This window comes from Schistocerca americana, chromosome 3 (genome assembly GCF_021461395.2).
Source record: "Schistocerca americana isolate TAMUIC-IGC-003095 chromosome 3, iqSchAmer2.1, whole genome shotgun sequence".
Lineage (NCBI taxonomy): Eukaryota > Metazoa > Arthropoda > Insecta > Orthoptera > Acrididae > Schistocerca > Schistocerca americana.
The window spans coordinates 942,441,208-942,457,037 of NC_060121.1; the positions used below are offsets into that span (position 1 = coordinate 942,441,208).

Consider the following 15,830-nt stretch of genomic DNA (forward strand, 5'->3'; position numbering starts at 1 on the left):
AACTTAGCGACCATACATTTTTTTTTCTATTTTTCTTTCGTTAACTGGACTATCATTTGTATCGCCACCTTCATCTTCTTCTAACGTTTTGCTCACAATATCCGCAAAATTTAGAATAAACAGTGACATATGTGAATGAGAACTCGAAGCTATAGGAACAATGAAAATAAATGGAAACTCTAATTAAGCCAAAAATAAAATGATATTTAGTTAAGTATATTTTGAAAACAGAAAAACTTGCGGTGGGTTCAATAATGGCACCACGGACGAATCGCAAATGCATCTAGTTTGTCTGAAAGATAGGTTGTCAACTGACGACAAGGTATGTGGAACCCCCAACAATAGAATCGATTCCTAGATTGCTTATTACAGTCGTAACAGATCAGGGACAGAGGTCCTGTGTGTGTGTGTGTGTGTTTCCATAGCTACATTTTTCTTTTAATAAGATTGTAGTATTTAATTGTAGATGTTTAACGTCATTCATTCAGTGTCATGTTGACAGACATGAAGAAAGCATAGAGAATGACACTCATTCTTGTCTCTAGACGGAGGAGTTTACTGTTACAGCACCAAATAAATAAGTAAGTAAATAAATAAGTAAAAATGTCTTATCCCTCTTCTCTATTCCATTCACGAATGGTACGTGGGACGAATCATTGGCGGTAAACATAACGTACAAAAGATATAGTACACATAATATTTCTAATCGTACTTATGAAAAGTCAATTTTAATTTTCGTGGCCAAAAAGCATTTTATTTATTGCGTCCCTCATACAAAAGTAGGCACTTTCAATTTTCATAAGTACGATTAGAAAAATGTAGCTATGGAAACACACACACACACAGGACCTCTGTCCCTGATCTGTTACGACTGTAATAAGCAATCTAGGAATCGATTCTATTGTTGGGGGTTCCACATACCTTGTCGTCAGTTGACAACCTATCTGCAGACAAACTAGATGCATTTGCGATTCGTCCGTGGTGCCATTATTGAACCCACCGCAAGTTTTTCTGTTTTCAAAATATACTTAACTAAATATCATTTTATTTTTGGCTTAATTAGAGTTTCCATTTATTTTCATTGTTCCTATAGCTTCGAGTTCTCATTCACATATGTCACTGTTTATTCTAAATTTTGCGGATATTGTGAGCCAATGGACGATCGGTATAAATATCTGAAACATCCTGTAGTTGCTACTTGCGAATCCCTCAACCTACCTTTCCGCGCAGTTCTACCGTACACATCCATCTCTCCTCCTCCCTCCTCCCTCCTACCTAGGCGTGGTACACATATGTAATAATTATTTTTAACCTAATTCATTTAAAGGCAAACATTAATTTTATACGACAAAGACAATAATTCTCATAATCTGCAATGTTTTCACCCCCTGTAACGCGGAAACTATCTTCCTAGAAGAAAAATGAATAGGACGTTTCTGATAAGAAATTTAATGTATTTTAGTTCTCTAAATTTCTGATAGGAAATTTAATGTATTTTAGAGAACTAAAATACATTAGAGAACTAAAATACATTAAATTTCCTATCAGAAACGTTTCTGATAAGAAATTTAATGTATTTTAGTTCTCTAAATTTCTGATAGGAAATTTAATGTATTTTAGAGAACTAAAATACATTAAATTTCCTATCAGAAACGTTCGGAAACATCTTCGCTCACCGTGGTTTTCGAGCTACCAAAAACAACATAAAAAGTGACCTTTAAGCCTCCCCCCCCCCCCCCCCTCCCACACACACACACACATTCCTACCACTGTGCAAAACTTAGCGACCATACATTTTTTTTTCTATTTTTCTTTCGTTAACTGGACTATCATTTGTATCGCCACCTTCATCTTCTTCTAACGTTTTGCTCACAATATCCGCAAAATTTAGAATAAACAGTGACATATGTGAATGAGAACTCGAAGCTATAGGAACAATGAAAATAAATGGAAACTCTAATTAAGCCAAAAATAAAATGATATTTAGTTAAGTATATTTTGAAAACAGAAAAACTTGCGGTGGGTTCAATAATGGCACCACGGACGAATCGCAAATGCATCTAGTTTGTCTGCAGATAGGTTGTCAACTGACGACAAGGTATGTGGAACCCCCAACAATAGAATCGATTCCTAGATTGCTTATTACAGTCGTAACAGATCAGGGACAGAGGTCCTGTGTGTGTGTGTGTTTCCATAGCTACATTTTTCTTTTAATAAGATTGTAGTATTTAATTGTAGATGTTTAACGTCATTCATTCAGTGTCATGTTGACAGACATGAAGAAAGCATAGAGAATAACACTCATTCTTGTCTCTAGACGGAGGAGTTTACTGTTACAGCACCAAATAAATAAGTAAGTAAATAAATAAGTAAAAATGTCTTATCCCTCTTCTCTATTCCATTCACGAATGGTACGTGGGACGAATCATTGGCGGTAAACATAACGTACAAAAGATATAGTACACATAATATTTCTAATCGTACTTATGAAAATTGAAAGTGCCTACTTTTGTATGAGGGACGCAATAAATAAAATGCTTTTTGGCCACGAAAATTAAAATTGACTTTTATTACGTACCTCCTTTTCAGAATCTTCTGTGTTTGACCGTGATCTTCTTGCGAGTCTTATCTTCGACTTCCATGAAATGACGTAAATCAATGTGCCACAAAGAATGTTATGAATTTCTTCCGTTCCAGCTGCAGATCGCATGAACGCTTTTATTTTCGCACTTTCTTAGTGATAAACTGTTCGAAATAAGTAGATCTTCCTGCTCACCAACTTTTTCGTTTCTTCAGTATACACTTCCTTGTACATATTAACCAAAGTAACGCATGCCTGATTTTTCTTGTCTCGGTTACTGTAATCCTTAGATTTTACTTGCCACAGACAAGGAAAACTTTGGTACAACTCTATGACTCCGTTAAACGTTCGTGAGGCCAGTGTCGTAAGTACTAAAATGACAGTTGAAACCTCAAGTGTCACCGAGAGCAGATTGGCAGCAGAGTGAAGTTTGAACGACAACACTGACGTGTTTCTAAATTATGAAATATAAGCTTTCGTGGCCAGAAATGTCACAGTTAATAAAATGTTCCGGGCTATCGAATAAATTTGACATTTAAAACCAACGTTTCGTCCCCTTCTGTGAAGGACATTTTCAAAGGGGATCGTAGCTTATTTGAGCGTCCGATTCACTGACAGTAGTGAGCCAGGGTGTGAATCGGACACTCAAAGGAGCTACGATTCCCTTTGAAAATGTCTTCCGTAGATGGGACGAAACTTTGGGTTGAAATGTGAAATTCATTCAACAACGGTATTACAGCCCGGAACATTTTATTAATTGTAACGTGTCTCTACATGCACAGATTTGTGGACAATCTTGCATGTGTACAAAACTCTAGTCCGTCAGTCTTTTTCGACTTTGTCAAACTTCATTCAGTTCCCGTCCAGACGTAACGTTTTATTTCACAAGTCTGGCGTGATAATGCAAGACTGACGACAAAGCGTTACGTGTAGACCAGATTTTGATAGTAGATTTTTGACGTGCTTCACAAGCACTACATTCACCTCCATTGCTGAGTCGTCAACATGGCAACTGCCTTGCGAGGACCTGAGTACGGTTCCCGATGCTGTCAGTGAATTTTCAGTGTTCTGATCCCAGGCCCCTCCACAGCACACCCGAATGACACTGTGTAACAGACTTGGTCCTGATCGCGGAGTTACCTTCGCTGACTCGATAGAGATCTGTTCAGTATGTCAGTTTCATATATTTTACGTGATTTTTGCAGGACATGGGGTATAGACATGTGACAACGTCACAACTTCAGACATTTAAGGCAGATGCCAACTAATTTCCCGTCACTCCATTTTTAATGTGCCACAGAGGACTATGATTTTAAGAACAATAACATGTATAAACAGTGTTGTCAACTCTAAAAACCCGAGTCGCTAGATTCAATGTCAAAAGTCGCTAGAAAGTCGCTAAAACTGATTTTACTAGGGGTGTACCGGAAATTTCGTGCTGTGAATGGTGCAATAAGCCAGTGGGAGGGGGGGGGGGGGTTATAAAATATTAATAAAAATTGTCTCATACGTAATTGCTATATTGTCGTATTTAAATGACGCATCGCTTGCAACAACATACATATAAAATACGCTAACGTTTAATTAAACATGTTATCGTAATTGATTCAACACATAAATTGTTGTTCCAATCACAGTAGTCAAATATACTAGAAATATAAAACTATATTTGTAACAAAAGAAAGCAAGAACTCAAATTAGGTTACAAAATATATAGAAACTGGTATGTGAGCTATTCATCGGCGTCACTCAGAAGATCGAATGACTCTTCTGTTTCACACTCTGAGAGAACTGTAGTTGATGTGGAGGGTTGAACGTCGCTCTAAAGATGATGTTGCAGTTCGACTGGTTTTGTCGCAAAAGAGTAACTTTTGTTCGTTCCAATAAGCTCCAATACGTCTGACGATATGTCAAAAGATGCTCAATCTGCATTTTGTTCCTTCAGCTGGTCTCTCAATATGATCAAAGCATTAATTGTGTTTAACGATAATCTGTTAAGTTGTTTGGTTTTTATAATGTTCATAGAACTGAATATTCTTTCCACTTCTGCATGTGAATGCGGTAGGCATAGAACAGTCATTGCTAGCTGTGAAATCAAAGAAAAAGGATTCTCCCCTGTGGCATTCAACTGCAAAACCTCACTCCAAAATCGAACAATGTTAGTAGTGTTATTCCACTTAATGAAGTTGATATTATGCCATTCTTGCAGCATACCATCTATGAAATCTCCACTAAAACCCAATTCTTTGGCTACATCTGCTACAGCAATATTTTTATTCACTTTTAGTGTTTCTTCAACATTCAGCATTGACATTTTTTTCAGGATCGTAACGTTGCTTGGCAGTCTTTGTTGAATTTCTTTTATGAGTTTCAGACTAAACTGAATGCATCTCTTCTTCAAATAAACTTTATTTTCTTCAGACAGACTTGACTCTAAAAAATGGCTCTGAGCACTATGGGACTTAACTTCTGAGGTCATCAGTCCCCTAGAACTTAGAACTACTTGAACCTAACTAACCTAAGGACATCACACACATCCATGCCCGAGGCAGGATTCGAACCTGCGACCGTAACGGTTGCGCGGTCCCGAACTGTAGCGCCTAGAACCGCTCGGCCACCCCGGCCGGCAGACTTGACTCTGTTTCTGTTCAGACATAAAGGCAAGGTTCGGATTTGCGTACATACATTCGCTTGGAACTGGTGTTGTCAACAAATGAACAGTTGGAAAAATTATGTTTTGTCTGAGTGACTGCATGAGAAATACAAGTGTATCTAGTAATTTAGTGGGGTCATTGTCTTCTCCTTCAAAAGCTTTTATTGCTATTTGTACGTTTTTTAAAGCATGTTTGAGGTAAAACATGTAAAGATGATTTGAGTCGTCACAATACATCTTGTACAAAAGATCGGCGGTGTAACAATTGTCTTGAACCATGGCAAGTGAAAAATGTAGCTTTAGTTCTTCCCACTGCTCCAGAATTCTTCGTATTGCTGGTTCAATTGAGAGCCAACGTGTTGGACAGACCTTCAAAATTGTTAGAGGCTGTTTTCCACAATTTACTGTCTCATAAACATTTTTATATTCCTCTTGTCTTTTGGGTGAAATGGAGAACCAATTGTAGGTTTCCCGCACACGAAACTCTATGTTTCTAGGTATGGTATTCACTGAGGCGTGCGAAACTGCAAGCTGAAGAGAGTGACAAATGCAACGGATCAATACCAAATGCTTCAAACCATATTCTCTCTTGAGTTGTTCGAAAAGCCCATTGTTTACTCCAACCATTGCAGAAGCATTATCTGTGCCAATCCCTACCATATTAGCGATTGGAAGTTTGAGATCTTTCAAAGAATTCACAAGAACAGCAGCCAGATTTCTTGCATCTACAGTTTCTACTACAGCAATTTTGAGAAATGCTGATCTAATGGTTTGGTTGTTTACACTACAGTACCGTATAACGATACCTAGCATTTTAGATATTGATACATCTGTGTATTCATCTATTAGTACACTGTATTTTTGGTTACCTATATCTTCAACCAATGATTGTGTAAAATAGGAAGCCAAAATTCAGTTATAATATTAGTGCACTTTGTACGATATAATTGCATGCTTTTAGCGCCCTCATCACCGGAAAACACCTTCTTGCAGAGTATTGCTAAATGATCTACAGCTAAAATAGAACTATGTTCAGCAATAAATAAAGAAAGGACACCTTCCGCTCTGCTTGCTATTCTAGCTGTAGTTTTCGGGACAATTTTCACAGGTAAGGTGGTTTGTGTTTTTTTTTTATCAATTTTTTGATTATGCTTAATAGTTTTCGAATGCTTTCTAATATCACACAATTTAGCATAAAACTCTGTTACACATACTTGACATCTTGCCTTGGATAAGTCTCCAACGGCTGGTTTCAGCCACCCATTGAATTCAGGTTCTGCTTCCCACGCATCCCGATATTTTTGAGCGTACTGCTTCTTCTTCTGCGGTAAATCCATTATGTAAGCCACCACAACATAAGTTTCACCAATTTATAATCACTGAAAATACATTAAAACTCAGGCGAACTAGAGGTCATGAAACAATCAACTCACTCGGTAACTCGATATCAGTCTTATTGTTCATTGTTTAAAACGTAATAATGTCTGAGATACCCCCACCGAATTGTTCTTGCGCTACCACTGTGCATGTGGTAATAATTTAACTGCGAGTTAACATTTCGAAAAATTAGAGGTTGCTGGACAGAAATGTATTTTATTATACTTAATATTACGTATGTTATTTGTCAATTCGAAAAATAAAGGGAGTTCAAAAGTTGAGGAATTATAGATCGATACATTATCGACGATAACAGGCTAGTGGGTAATGAATAATGAATTGTTCTATAGTCAAGGTTTTCTTACTCTGTACGCAGTTCCAACATTCAGGTTTACTAAATGCTGAACAATGCTACATGATCTGCTAAGAACTTAATTTAACTTAGTAAATCAAGAACAAATTTAGTGTAGTACCTATTCTATGGTTAAAATCTTAGTTTTGTTAATGAAAACACTGGCCCAAAATAGTTTTGATTTGTACTTCAAAAGTCGTCAGTACTCCAAAAGTCGCCAGATAAGTCGCTAAATAATTTTTGTCGCTAAAAAGTTTTTTTTGTCGCTAAGACGAAGGCAAAAGTCGCCATTTCTAGCGACAAAGTCGTTAAATTGGCAACACTGTCTATAAAATGTTTTGATACAATAATAAAACAAACAAACACCGTCCCAACAGGCCCTGAAGACCCGACCGGCCGCCGTGTTATCCTCAACCTTAGACGTCACTGGATGCGGATGCGGAGGGGCATGTGGTCAGCACACCTCTCTCCCGGTCGGTGTCAGTTTTCGTTTGACACAATAATAATATTATTATTCGTTTAGATCATTACATTTGAAACGTCCCCTTAGAAAAATTAGTGAATTACTGTGCTGATAAACCCCATACATTATTTAATTTTCAAATAGCTGAGCAGAACTGAACGTACTCAGACATTTCGCTCCTTACCTATTCTGATCAACACTAAACGGACACACAATATTTTTAGCGCAACGCAAACTGACTTTCAATAATCTCTACAAAAGAATGGCCCTGACTAACAATAACCTATACCTTTCACGAATCACTTACCTCACAAAAATCTTCGTTACTCGAACTACTGCAATACAGCGAGCGCCACTACTGCCAGCTAAATAAAAGATTGTAACTACTGAAGGCACTAACTACTGATAGGCATACTTAGCTAATGAATGATTTTGGTAGAGAACAAACAATGTATTTACCTTAATAGTGTTCAAAAGTCGTATATATATATCACTTCATGACATTCAGTCTTGCAAAAAAATGGATCTGAGCACTATGGGACTTAACTTCTGAGTTCATCAGTCCCCTAGAACTTAGAACTACTTAAACCTAACTAACCTAAGGACATCATACACATCCATGCCCGAGGCAGGATTCGAACCTGCGACCGTAGCGATCGCGCGGTTCCAGACTATAGCGCCTAGAACCGTTCGGCCACTCCAGCCGGCCTCCAGTCTTACAAATTCACTGTCTCTGATGGACACACGTCCAGATCATCCGCTCTCAAAACTCCGCCATCTCATTCCCCACATCCACCACTGCTGGCGGCTCACCTCCAATTGCGCAACGCTATGCGCTAGTAACAGCCAGCTACCCAACACTACAATAGCAAATTCCAACAATGCAAACCAACCGCAGACTGCACACAGCACAGTCAGTGATTTTCATATAGAGCGCAACGTGGCGTTACCAACATAAAAACCTAAACAGCCTACTTACACTTTATCATAACTTCTCAGAAACAGCAATTCGGAGAAATACGAGTGCTTAGTTTGAAAGCTCAAAGATGGTTCAAATGGCTCTGAGCACCATGGGACTTAACATCGGAGGTCATCTGTCCCCTTGAACTTAGAACTACTTAAACGTAACTAATCTAAGGACATCACACACATGAATGCCGGAGGCAGGATTCGAACCTGCGACCGTAGCAGTCACACGGTTCCAGACTGAAGCTCCCAGAACCGATCGGCCACAGCGGCCGCCTAGTTTGAAAGCATTCGTCCGAATAATTGAAAGATACATGAGTCATGCAACTGATCTAAGAACTAAAATACCAACGAACTGTCACAACTACGACTACGTCCTAACTTACAAGACACATAATCGAAGTGTGTCTCACCGCGATAATGAACTGAACACAAATCTCTATTCGACTGCTAAGCGAGCGTTTGAATGATGGGAATGCAATAAGTTTAAGCCGTTTCCACCTACATCAGAGGAAGTCGATTTTTGTTATTACTCAGTTAGTGTAGCGTTTTTCCTTTACGTAATCCCTTAGGACCGTGGTCGTCAAACTTGTTTTTTCAAGAGCCAATACTGAGTTTGTGGAGCGACACCTCAGGCCGCATATGTACCGGTTTTATAATAAATTGGTAAACTACTTAAATTAATGTGTTATGGTCCCCCTCCCCCCCCCCCCCCCAACAGGGGATCAATAATAAGGGCGCGATAAATTTGCTGCTGAGGTCGGTACCATTCCGATTACTTAGTGTCGATTGTTCTGTTAATCGCTGCCACCCTCAATGCCACCAAAGGTGTTACACCGTTGTAATGTTGATGCATTAATTTGTTCTGAAAGCGGTGCTGATATTCAACAATAAAAGCGCGTTAAAAGCTGTGAGCTATCTGGGGAAGTTAACCTTGAATTACTGAGCAACTGTTTCACCAGGTATCCAGTCTAGCTTACCAAATTCCCAAGCAGACTAACATTAATTATAATCTTTTAATAGTCATACGACAACCGGTGATTATATATAAAGAGAATTTAAATCAAAAGAAATAAATCAGTTTATACTTGGACATTTATTTTAACATTGATCATTGAAATTTCAGCATATTAAACTTGATTCATAACTAAACTGGTGCCTTATTTAGGATTGTGAAAATGTGAGTTTGTAATCTTACGGAACACATCAAATAGGGAGCCAAGATTGGGAGACTGCATACAACACTGCATACTGCATTCATAAAATAACACACGAAGAACGTTGAAACATATGCAAGAAGAAATTAACCACAACCAATCGATTCAATTTTCACCCAAAGAAGCTACGTTCGTAGCGCAATCCTGTCCGTCATGTAATTACCACACACTGGATACTAAATTCATACTAACTCTCTGTGAAATCTTCCCGAAAGGAATAGCTGAGGGCTACTTTGATGATTACACCACATGCTTCACGTGGTCAACTTGGTTTACACAAACAGTGTAGCTCCACAATAATTTTGATAATTAAAATAAATTACATCGAAACGCAATTTACAAAAGAAAAACCTCGAACTGGTTACTATCGTCTTACTATTAGCCTGATGGGTCAAACAATTGTATGAGCACGTGGTACTGGTCTCACAAAGTACACCCCACGTGGGTTGAACATAAAGAAAAGTTGCTATATTGAAAAATATTGTCAAGACGAGACGTTATAATCTCACGCACATTCGCATTTAAGATTGATGCTCTTAGTTAGAGTTACTGATCAACACGTGGTTCCACTTTACTCACGAAGTAGTGACAAAGCAGCTACTGGAAGATGTTCTAAACTTCACACTCGAATTTCACTGCGTTGCAATTTAAGATAACATAAGATATTTTAGATCTAAACCTGAAATAAAGGTGATTAAATTTTCAGTTAGGCTGAACTTAAGAAATCCATTGTCCTACGGACTTGGCAGACACGCGCTTAGCCGGAGATCTTACCACTTCAGACGCTCGCCGGGGACGGACTGACGTGGTCCCTTCCTGAGGGGTGCCTCACAAATACCAACGGAAGTGACCAGAGAGGCAGCTTCCTATACCAACATGACAAGGGACGGACAGGACCATACTAAGAATAGAAACCTCTCTGCTTTTAGAAAGCGTAGCTACCTGTTCCGACGTTGGTCCTACTGTTCTCTAGCAGACAGGCTTGTCTGCTACCATCGAGCGTGCAACTAGAAATACATTTGCTCATTCATCCTCTCACACAGAAGGGAAGGGGGATGACAGTATCTTATTATATACAGTATATAAAAGAAAGCGCATGTAGGTTCCATATGAGGCTGTGTGACATGAATTACAGGGTTATTACAAATGATTGAAGCGATTTCACAGCTCTACAATAACTTTATTATTTGAGATATTTTCAAAATGCTTTGCACACACATACAAAAACTCAAAAAGTTTTTTTAGGCATTCACAAATGTTCGATATGTGCCCCTTTAGTGATTCGGCAGACATCAAGCCGATAATCAAGTTCTTCCCACATTCGGCGCAGCATGTCCCCATCAATGAGTTCGAAAGCATCGTTGATGCGAGCTCGCAGTTCTGGCACGTTTCTTGGTAGAGGAGGTTTAAACACTGAATCTTTCACATAACCCCACAGAAAGAAATCGCATGGGGTTAAGCCGGGAGAGCGTGGAGGCCATGACATGAATTGCTGATCATGATCTCCACCACGACCCATCCATCGGTTTTCCGATCTCCTGTTTAAGAAATGCCGAACATCATGATGGAAGTGCGGTGGAGCACCATCCTGTTGAAAGATGAAGTCGGCGCTGTCGGTCTGCAGTTGTGGCATGAGCCAATTTTCCAGCATGTCCAGATACACGTGTCCTGTAACGTTTTTTTCGCAGAAGAAAAAGGGGCCGTAAACTTTAAACAGTGAGATTGCACAAAACACGTTAACTTTTGGTGAATTGCGAATTTGCTGCACGAATGCGTGAGGATTCTCTACCGCCCAGATTCGCACATTGTGTCCGTTCACTCCACCATTAAGAAAAAATGTTGCTTCATCACTGAAAACAAGTTTCGCACTGAACGCATCCTCTTCCATGAGCTGTTGCAACCGCGCCGAAATTTCAAAGCGTTTGACTTTGTCATCGGGTGTCAGGGCTTGTAGCAATTGTAAACGGTAAGGCTTCTGCTTTAGACTTTTCTGTAAGATTTTCCAAACCGTCGGCTGTGGTACGTTTAGCTCCCTGCTTGCTTTATTAGTCGACTTCCGCGGGCTACGCGTGAAGCTTGCCCGCACGCGTTCAACCGTTTCTTCGCTCACTGCAGGCCGACCCGTTGATTTCCCCTTACAGAGGCATCCAGAAGCTTTAAACTGCGCATACCATCGCCGAATGGAGTTAGCAGTTGGTGGATCCTTGTTGAACTTCGGCCTGAAGTGTCGTTGCACTGTTATGACTGACTGATATGAGTGCATTTCAAGCACGACATACGCTTTCTCGGCTCCTGTCGTCATTTTGTCTCACTGCGCTCTGGCGGCAGAAACTGAAGTGCGGCTTCAGCCGAACAAAACTTTATGAGTTTTTCTACGTATCTGTAGTGTGTCGTGACCATATGTCAATGAACGGAGCTACAGTGAATTTATGAAATCGCTTCAATCATTTGTAATAGCCCTGTACATATATGCTGCGTTTTAAAGTGTAGTAGTGTGACAGATCGTTCTTGATTATGTGTAAAAGTAACACGTTCCACTGCTCAGTCTCCTCCCAGATAGTCAGAAACACCACAGTAAATTTAGAAGTGGAATGCATGCCGTAAATGACAACAGTTTTAAAAAATTAACATGAAGGGAATCCAACAGAGACCTTTCACCGTCATTGCCTGATCAGGTGTTGTGCTACCTGGGTGAGTCGATGATTAATTGACTGATAACAGCAATTGTCCTTATTCCTAGCGGGCCGCGATGGTCTCGCGGTTCTAGACGCGCAGTCCGGAACCGTGCGACTGCTGCGAACGCAGGTTCGAATCCTGCCTCGGGCATGGATGTGTGTGATGTCACTGATATGAGTGCATTTCAAGCACGACATACGCTTTCTCGGCTCCTGTCGTCATTTTGTCTCACTGCGCTCTGGCGGCAGAAACTGAAGTGCGGCTTCAGCCGAACAAAACTTTATGAGTTTTTCTACGTATCTGTAGTGTGTCGTGACCATATGTCAATGAACGGAGCTACAGTGAATTTATGAAATCGCTTCAATCATTTGTAATAGCCCTGTACATATATGCTGCGTTTTAAAGTGTAGTAGTGTGACAGATCGTTCTTGATTATGTGTAAAAGTAACACGTTCCACTGCTCAGTCTCCTCCCAGATAGTCAGAAACACCACAGTAAATTTAGAAGTGGAATGCATGCCGTAAATGACAACAGTTTTAAAAAATTAACATGAAGGGAATCCAACAGAGACCTTTCACCGTCATTGCCTGATCAGGTGTTGTGCTACCTGGGTGAGTCGATGATTAATTGACTGATAACAGCAATTGTCCTTATTCCTAGCGGGCCGCGATGGTCTCGCGGTTCTAGACGCGCAGTCCGGAACCGTGCGACTGCTGCGAACGCAGGTTCGAATCCTGCCTCGGGCATGGATGTGTGTGATGTCCTTAGGTTAGTTAGGTTTAAGTAGTTCTAAGTTCTAGGGGACTGATGACCACAGCAGTTGAGTCCCATAGTGCTCAGAGCCTTATTCCTAAACGTGTTATGCAATATGAGATAAGTTCTTAAGATTTACTAAATGTTTTGAATGCTATTTCCTCCCACTCATTTAGTTATATTACAGCAGCCTTAATGTAATTTAATTAATATTCCCATTTCAAGACGACTTTCTCTATAATCGGCATTCATGAATCCATATTACTTATGTTCGAAATTTACACGACTGCAGCTCCTCGATACGAACTGCGCTCGTCCATGAGTTGTCAGAAGACAAACAGTGAAACATTCCTTCTCCCACATCCTCTTTACCAGCGGTGGCCGCAGTACTTTCCGCTCTGTCCCTGAGATAAATGGCCAACTTTACTTCGCTCAAGGCCGATTTCATAAACGTCAGTTACAGCTAAGCACATCTTAAAATATCGCTGTCCTGTTAAGTACTTTTGTAACTAAATAGCAAAACTACGCAGTTAAGAAGCTCATAACGTTAGTTGCCATTTGTGGATTCGATCCTTGGTCGGCCGCAATTTGACGACCACTGCCTTAAGCCCCTTTTACACGATAGACTTTCTTGTCTCGATTGACAACGCCAGACAAGTGTGTCTACTGCAGCGCCCCTGGCGTTTTGTTCCCGTACTGACTTTCGTCTGTATTGACTGGTCATTTTCGTTTACACGTCAGCGCCAGAATTGCCGGTGTTGTGTTAGCTGTCTGTTGTGAAGTTTGACATCTAAATGGAGAAAGTGAGGTTATGGGGGACTATTCTTTTTACAGAAAAATCTAGGTATAGTAATAAAATGTAAGAACAAACAATGCCAGTGGAATTTATTAATGACCAAAGCAGAATTCATAATGGAGGTTGCTGGCAAAAGTGGTGTGTGAAATTCTCTACACTCCTGAGAACTGAAAGAATAGGAAAAGTTTCATCCAAACATTTCAGAGCATACGTATATTTGATCGAGAAAATATTTTGTTCCAAACACATCAGTCAATATGTAGAACACCGTAAAGCGCCTTTTTGCTTTATCCTTTGAATCTTGTTTTCTTGCGAAACACCAAATAACAACGAACATTATTTTTCTCGTTCAATAACTCTGACTTCTTCACGGTTCAAATAATCTTCATTAAAAAAAGTTTAGCCGGCCGATGTGACCGAGCGGTTCTAGGCGCTTCAATCTGGAACCGCACGACCGCTGGTTCGAATCCTGCTTCGGGCATGGATGTGTGAGATGTCCTTGGGTTAGTTAGGTTTAAGTAGTTCTAAGTTCTATGGGACTCATGACCTTAGATGTTAACTCCCTTAGTGCTCAGAGCCATTTGAATCAAAACACGGTTTATCTATTTACGTATTCATGCATAGTGTCTTCTCTGTAAAAGGTGCACGCTTCTTGCTTCCAGATATTTCGTCTCTCTTCAAGGAGAACACTAGTAAGCAGTAAAAAATATCAGGACCTTGTGTAACTTTTTAATGTGCCATGAAAACAAAGCAAACAACATAACAAAGATTAAGAAGGCACGAAAGGACATAATCCGTTTCTGTAATAGGTGTGAGGTCGACCAGAATAGGTTATAACTTCCGATGTTAGCAGACGTCGCCACAGTCCTTTGTCTCATTGCGTGCGCAGCATCCAGCGCCCCCAGAAATTTAGAACGCTGTCGGTACAATCTATGTATCATCGACGTCATACATACAATCCCGTCGCGGTTGGTTGTTGATTTACACGAGTGCACGAAAGGCGTGCGCACTTAGAGTAGTCGATTTTGACCGGAAAGTCGCTGGTGCAAAACGGGCTTGAAGGCCTCCGCATACGCAGCGAATTAAACGAAACCCGTTGCCGAGGCGAGGTCGTGACCGATATATAGGGTTTTCCATTGGTAGTGACCGGGCCAAATATCTCACGAAATAAGCATCAAACGAAAAAACAACAAAGAGCGAAACTCGTCTAGCCTGAAGGGGGAAACCAGATGGCGCTATGGTTGGCCCGCTAGATGTCGCTGCCATAGGTCAAACGGATATCAACTGCGTTTTTTTTTAAATAGGAACCCCCATTTTATTACATATTCGTGTAGTACGTAAATAAATACGAATGTTTTAGTTGGACCACTTTTTTCGCATTGTGATGGATGCGCTGTAATAATCACAAACATATGGCCCACAATTTTAGACGAACAGTTGGTGACAGGTATGTTTTTTAAATTAAAATACAGAACGTAGGTACGTTTGGACATTTTATTTCGGTTCTTCCAATGTGATACATGTACCTTTGTGAACTTACCATTTCTGAGAACGCATGCTGTTACAGCGTGATTACCTGTAAATACCAATCAATGCAATAAATGCTCAAAATGATATCCGTCAACCTCAATGCATTTGGCAATACGTGTAACGACATTCCTCCTCTCAACAGCGAGTAGTTCGCCTTCCGTAATGTTCGCACATGCGTTGACAATGCGCTGACGCATGTTGTCAGGCGTTGTTGGTGGATCACGATAGCAAGTATCCTTCAACTTTCCCCACAGACGGATCGCGGTAATCAATCGCATGCGACATCGCTGCAGTCACCTCGACCCCGCCGTAAATACGAGCGATGTGCTGGGCAATTTCAGACAGTAAGAGAACGTCACTCCGTGGAGAAGTTCTGCTGTGGAAGATGAACTGCCATGTTTAGCAGCAGCGGCAGTTGATTTTCGTACCTCCACGAATACCCACAAAGAGTTAATTAAAAAAGAAT

The 15,830-nt window shown here is 40.2% G+C and overlaps 1 protein-coding gene across 1 annotated transcript in view; it reads left to right on the forward strand.

Moving 5' to 3' along the window:
• Window positions 1–2,054: 2,054 nt before the first annotated feature.
• Window positions 2,055–15,830, forward strand: part of LOC124606562 — a 934,387-nt gene continuing 920,611 nt past the window's right edge. Inside the window, exon 1 of the mRNA XM_047138545.1 lies at window positions 2,055–2,098. Coding sequence (XP_046994501.1) covers window positions 2,055–2,098 — 44 coding nt within the window. The remainder of the gene's footprint in view (window positions 2,099–15,830) is intronic.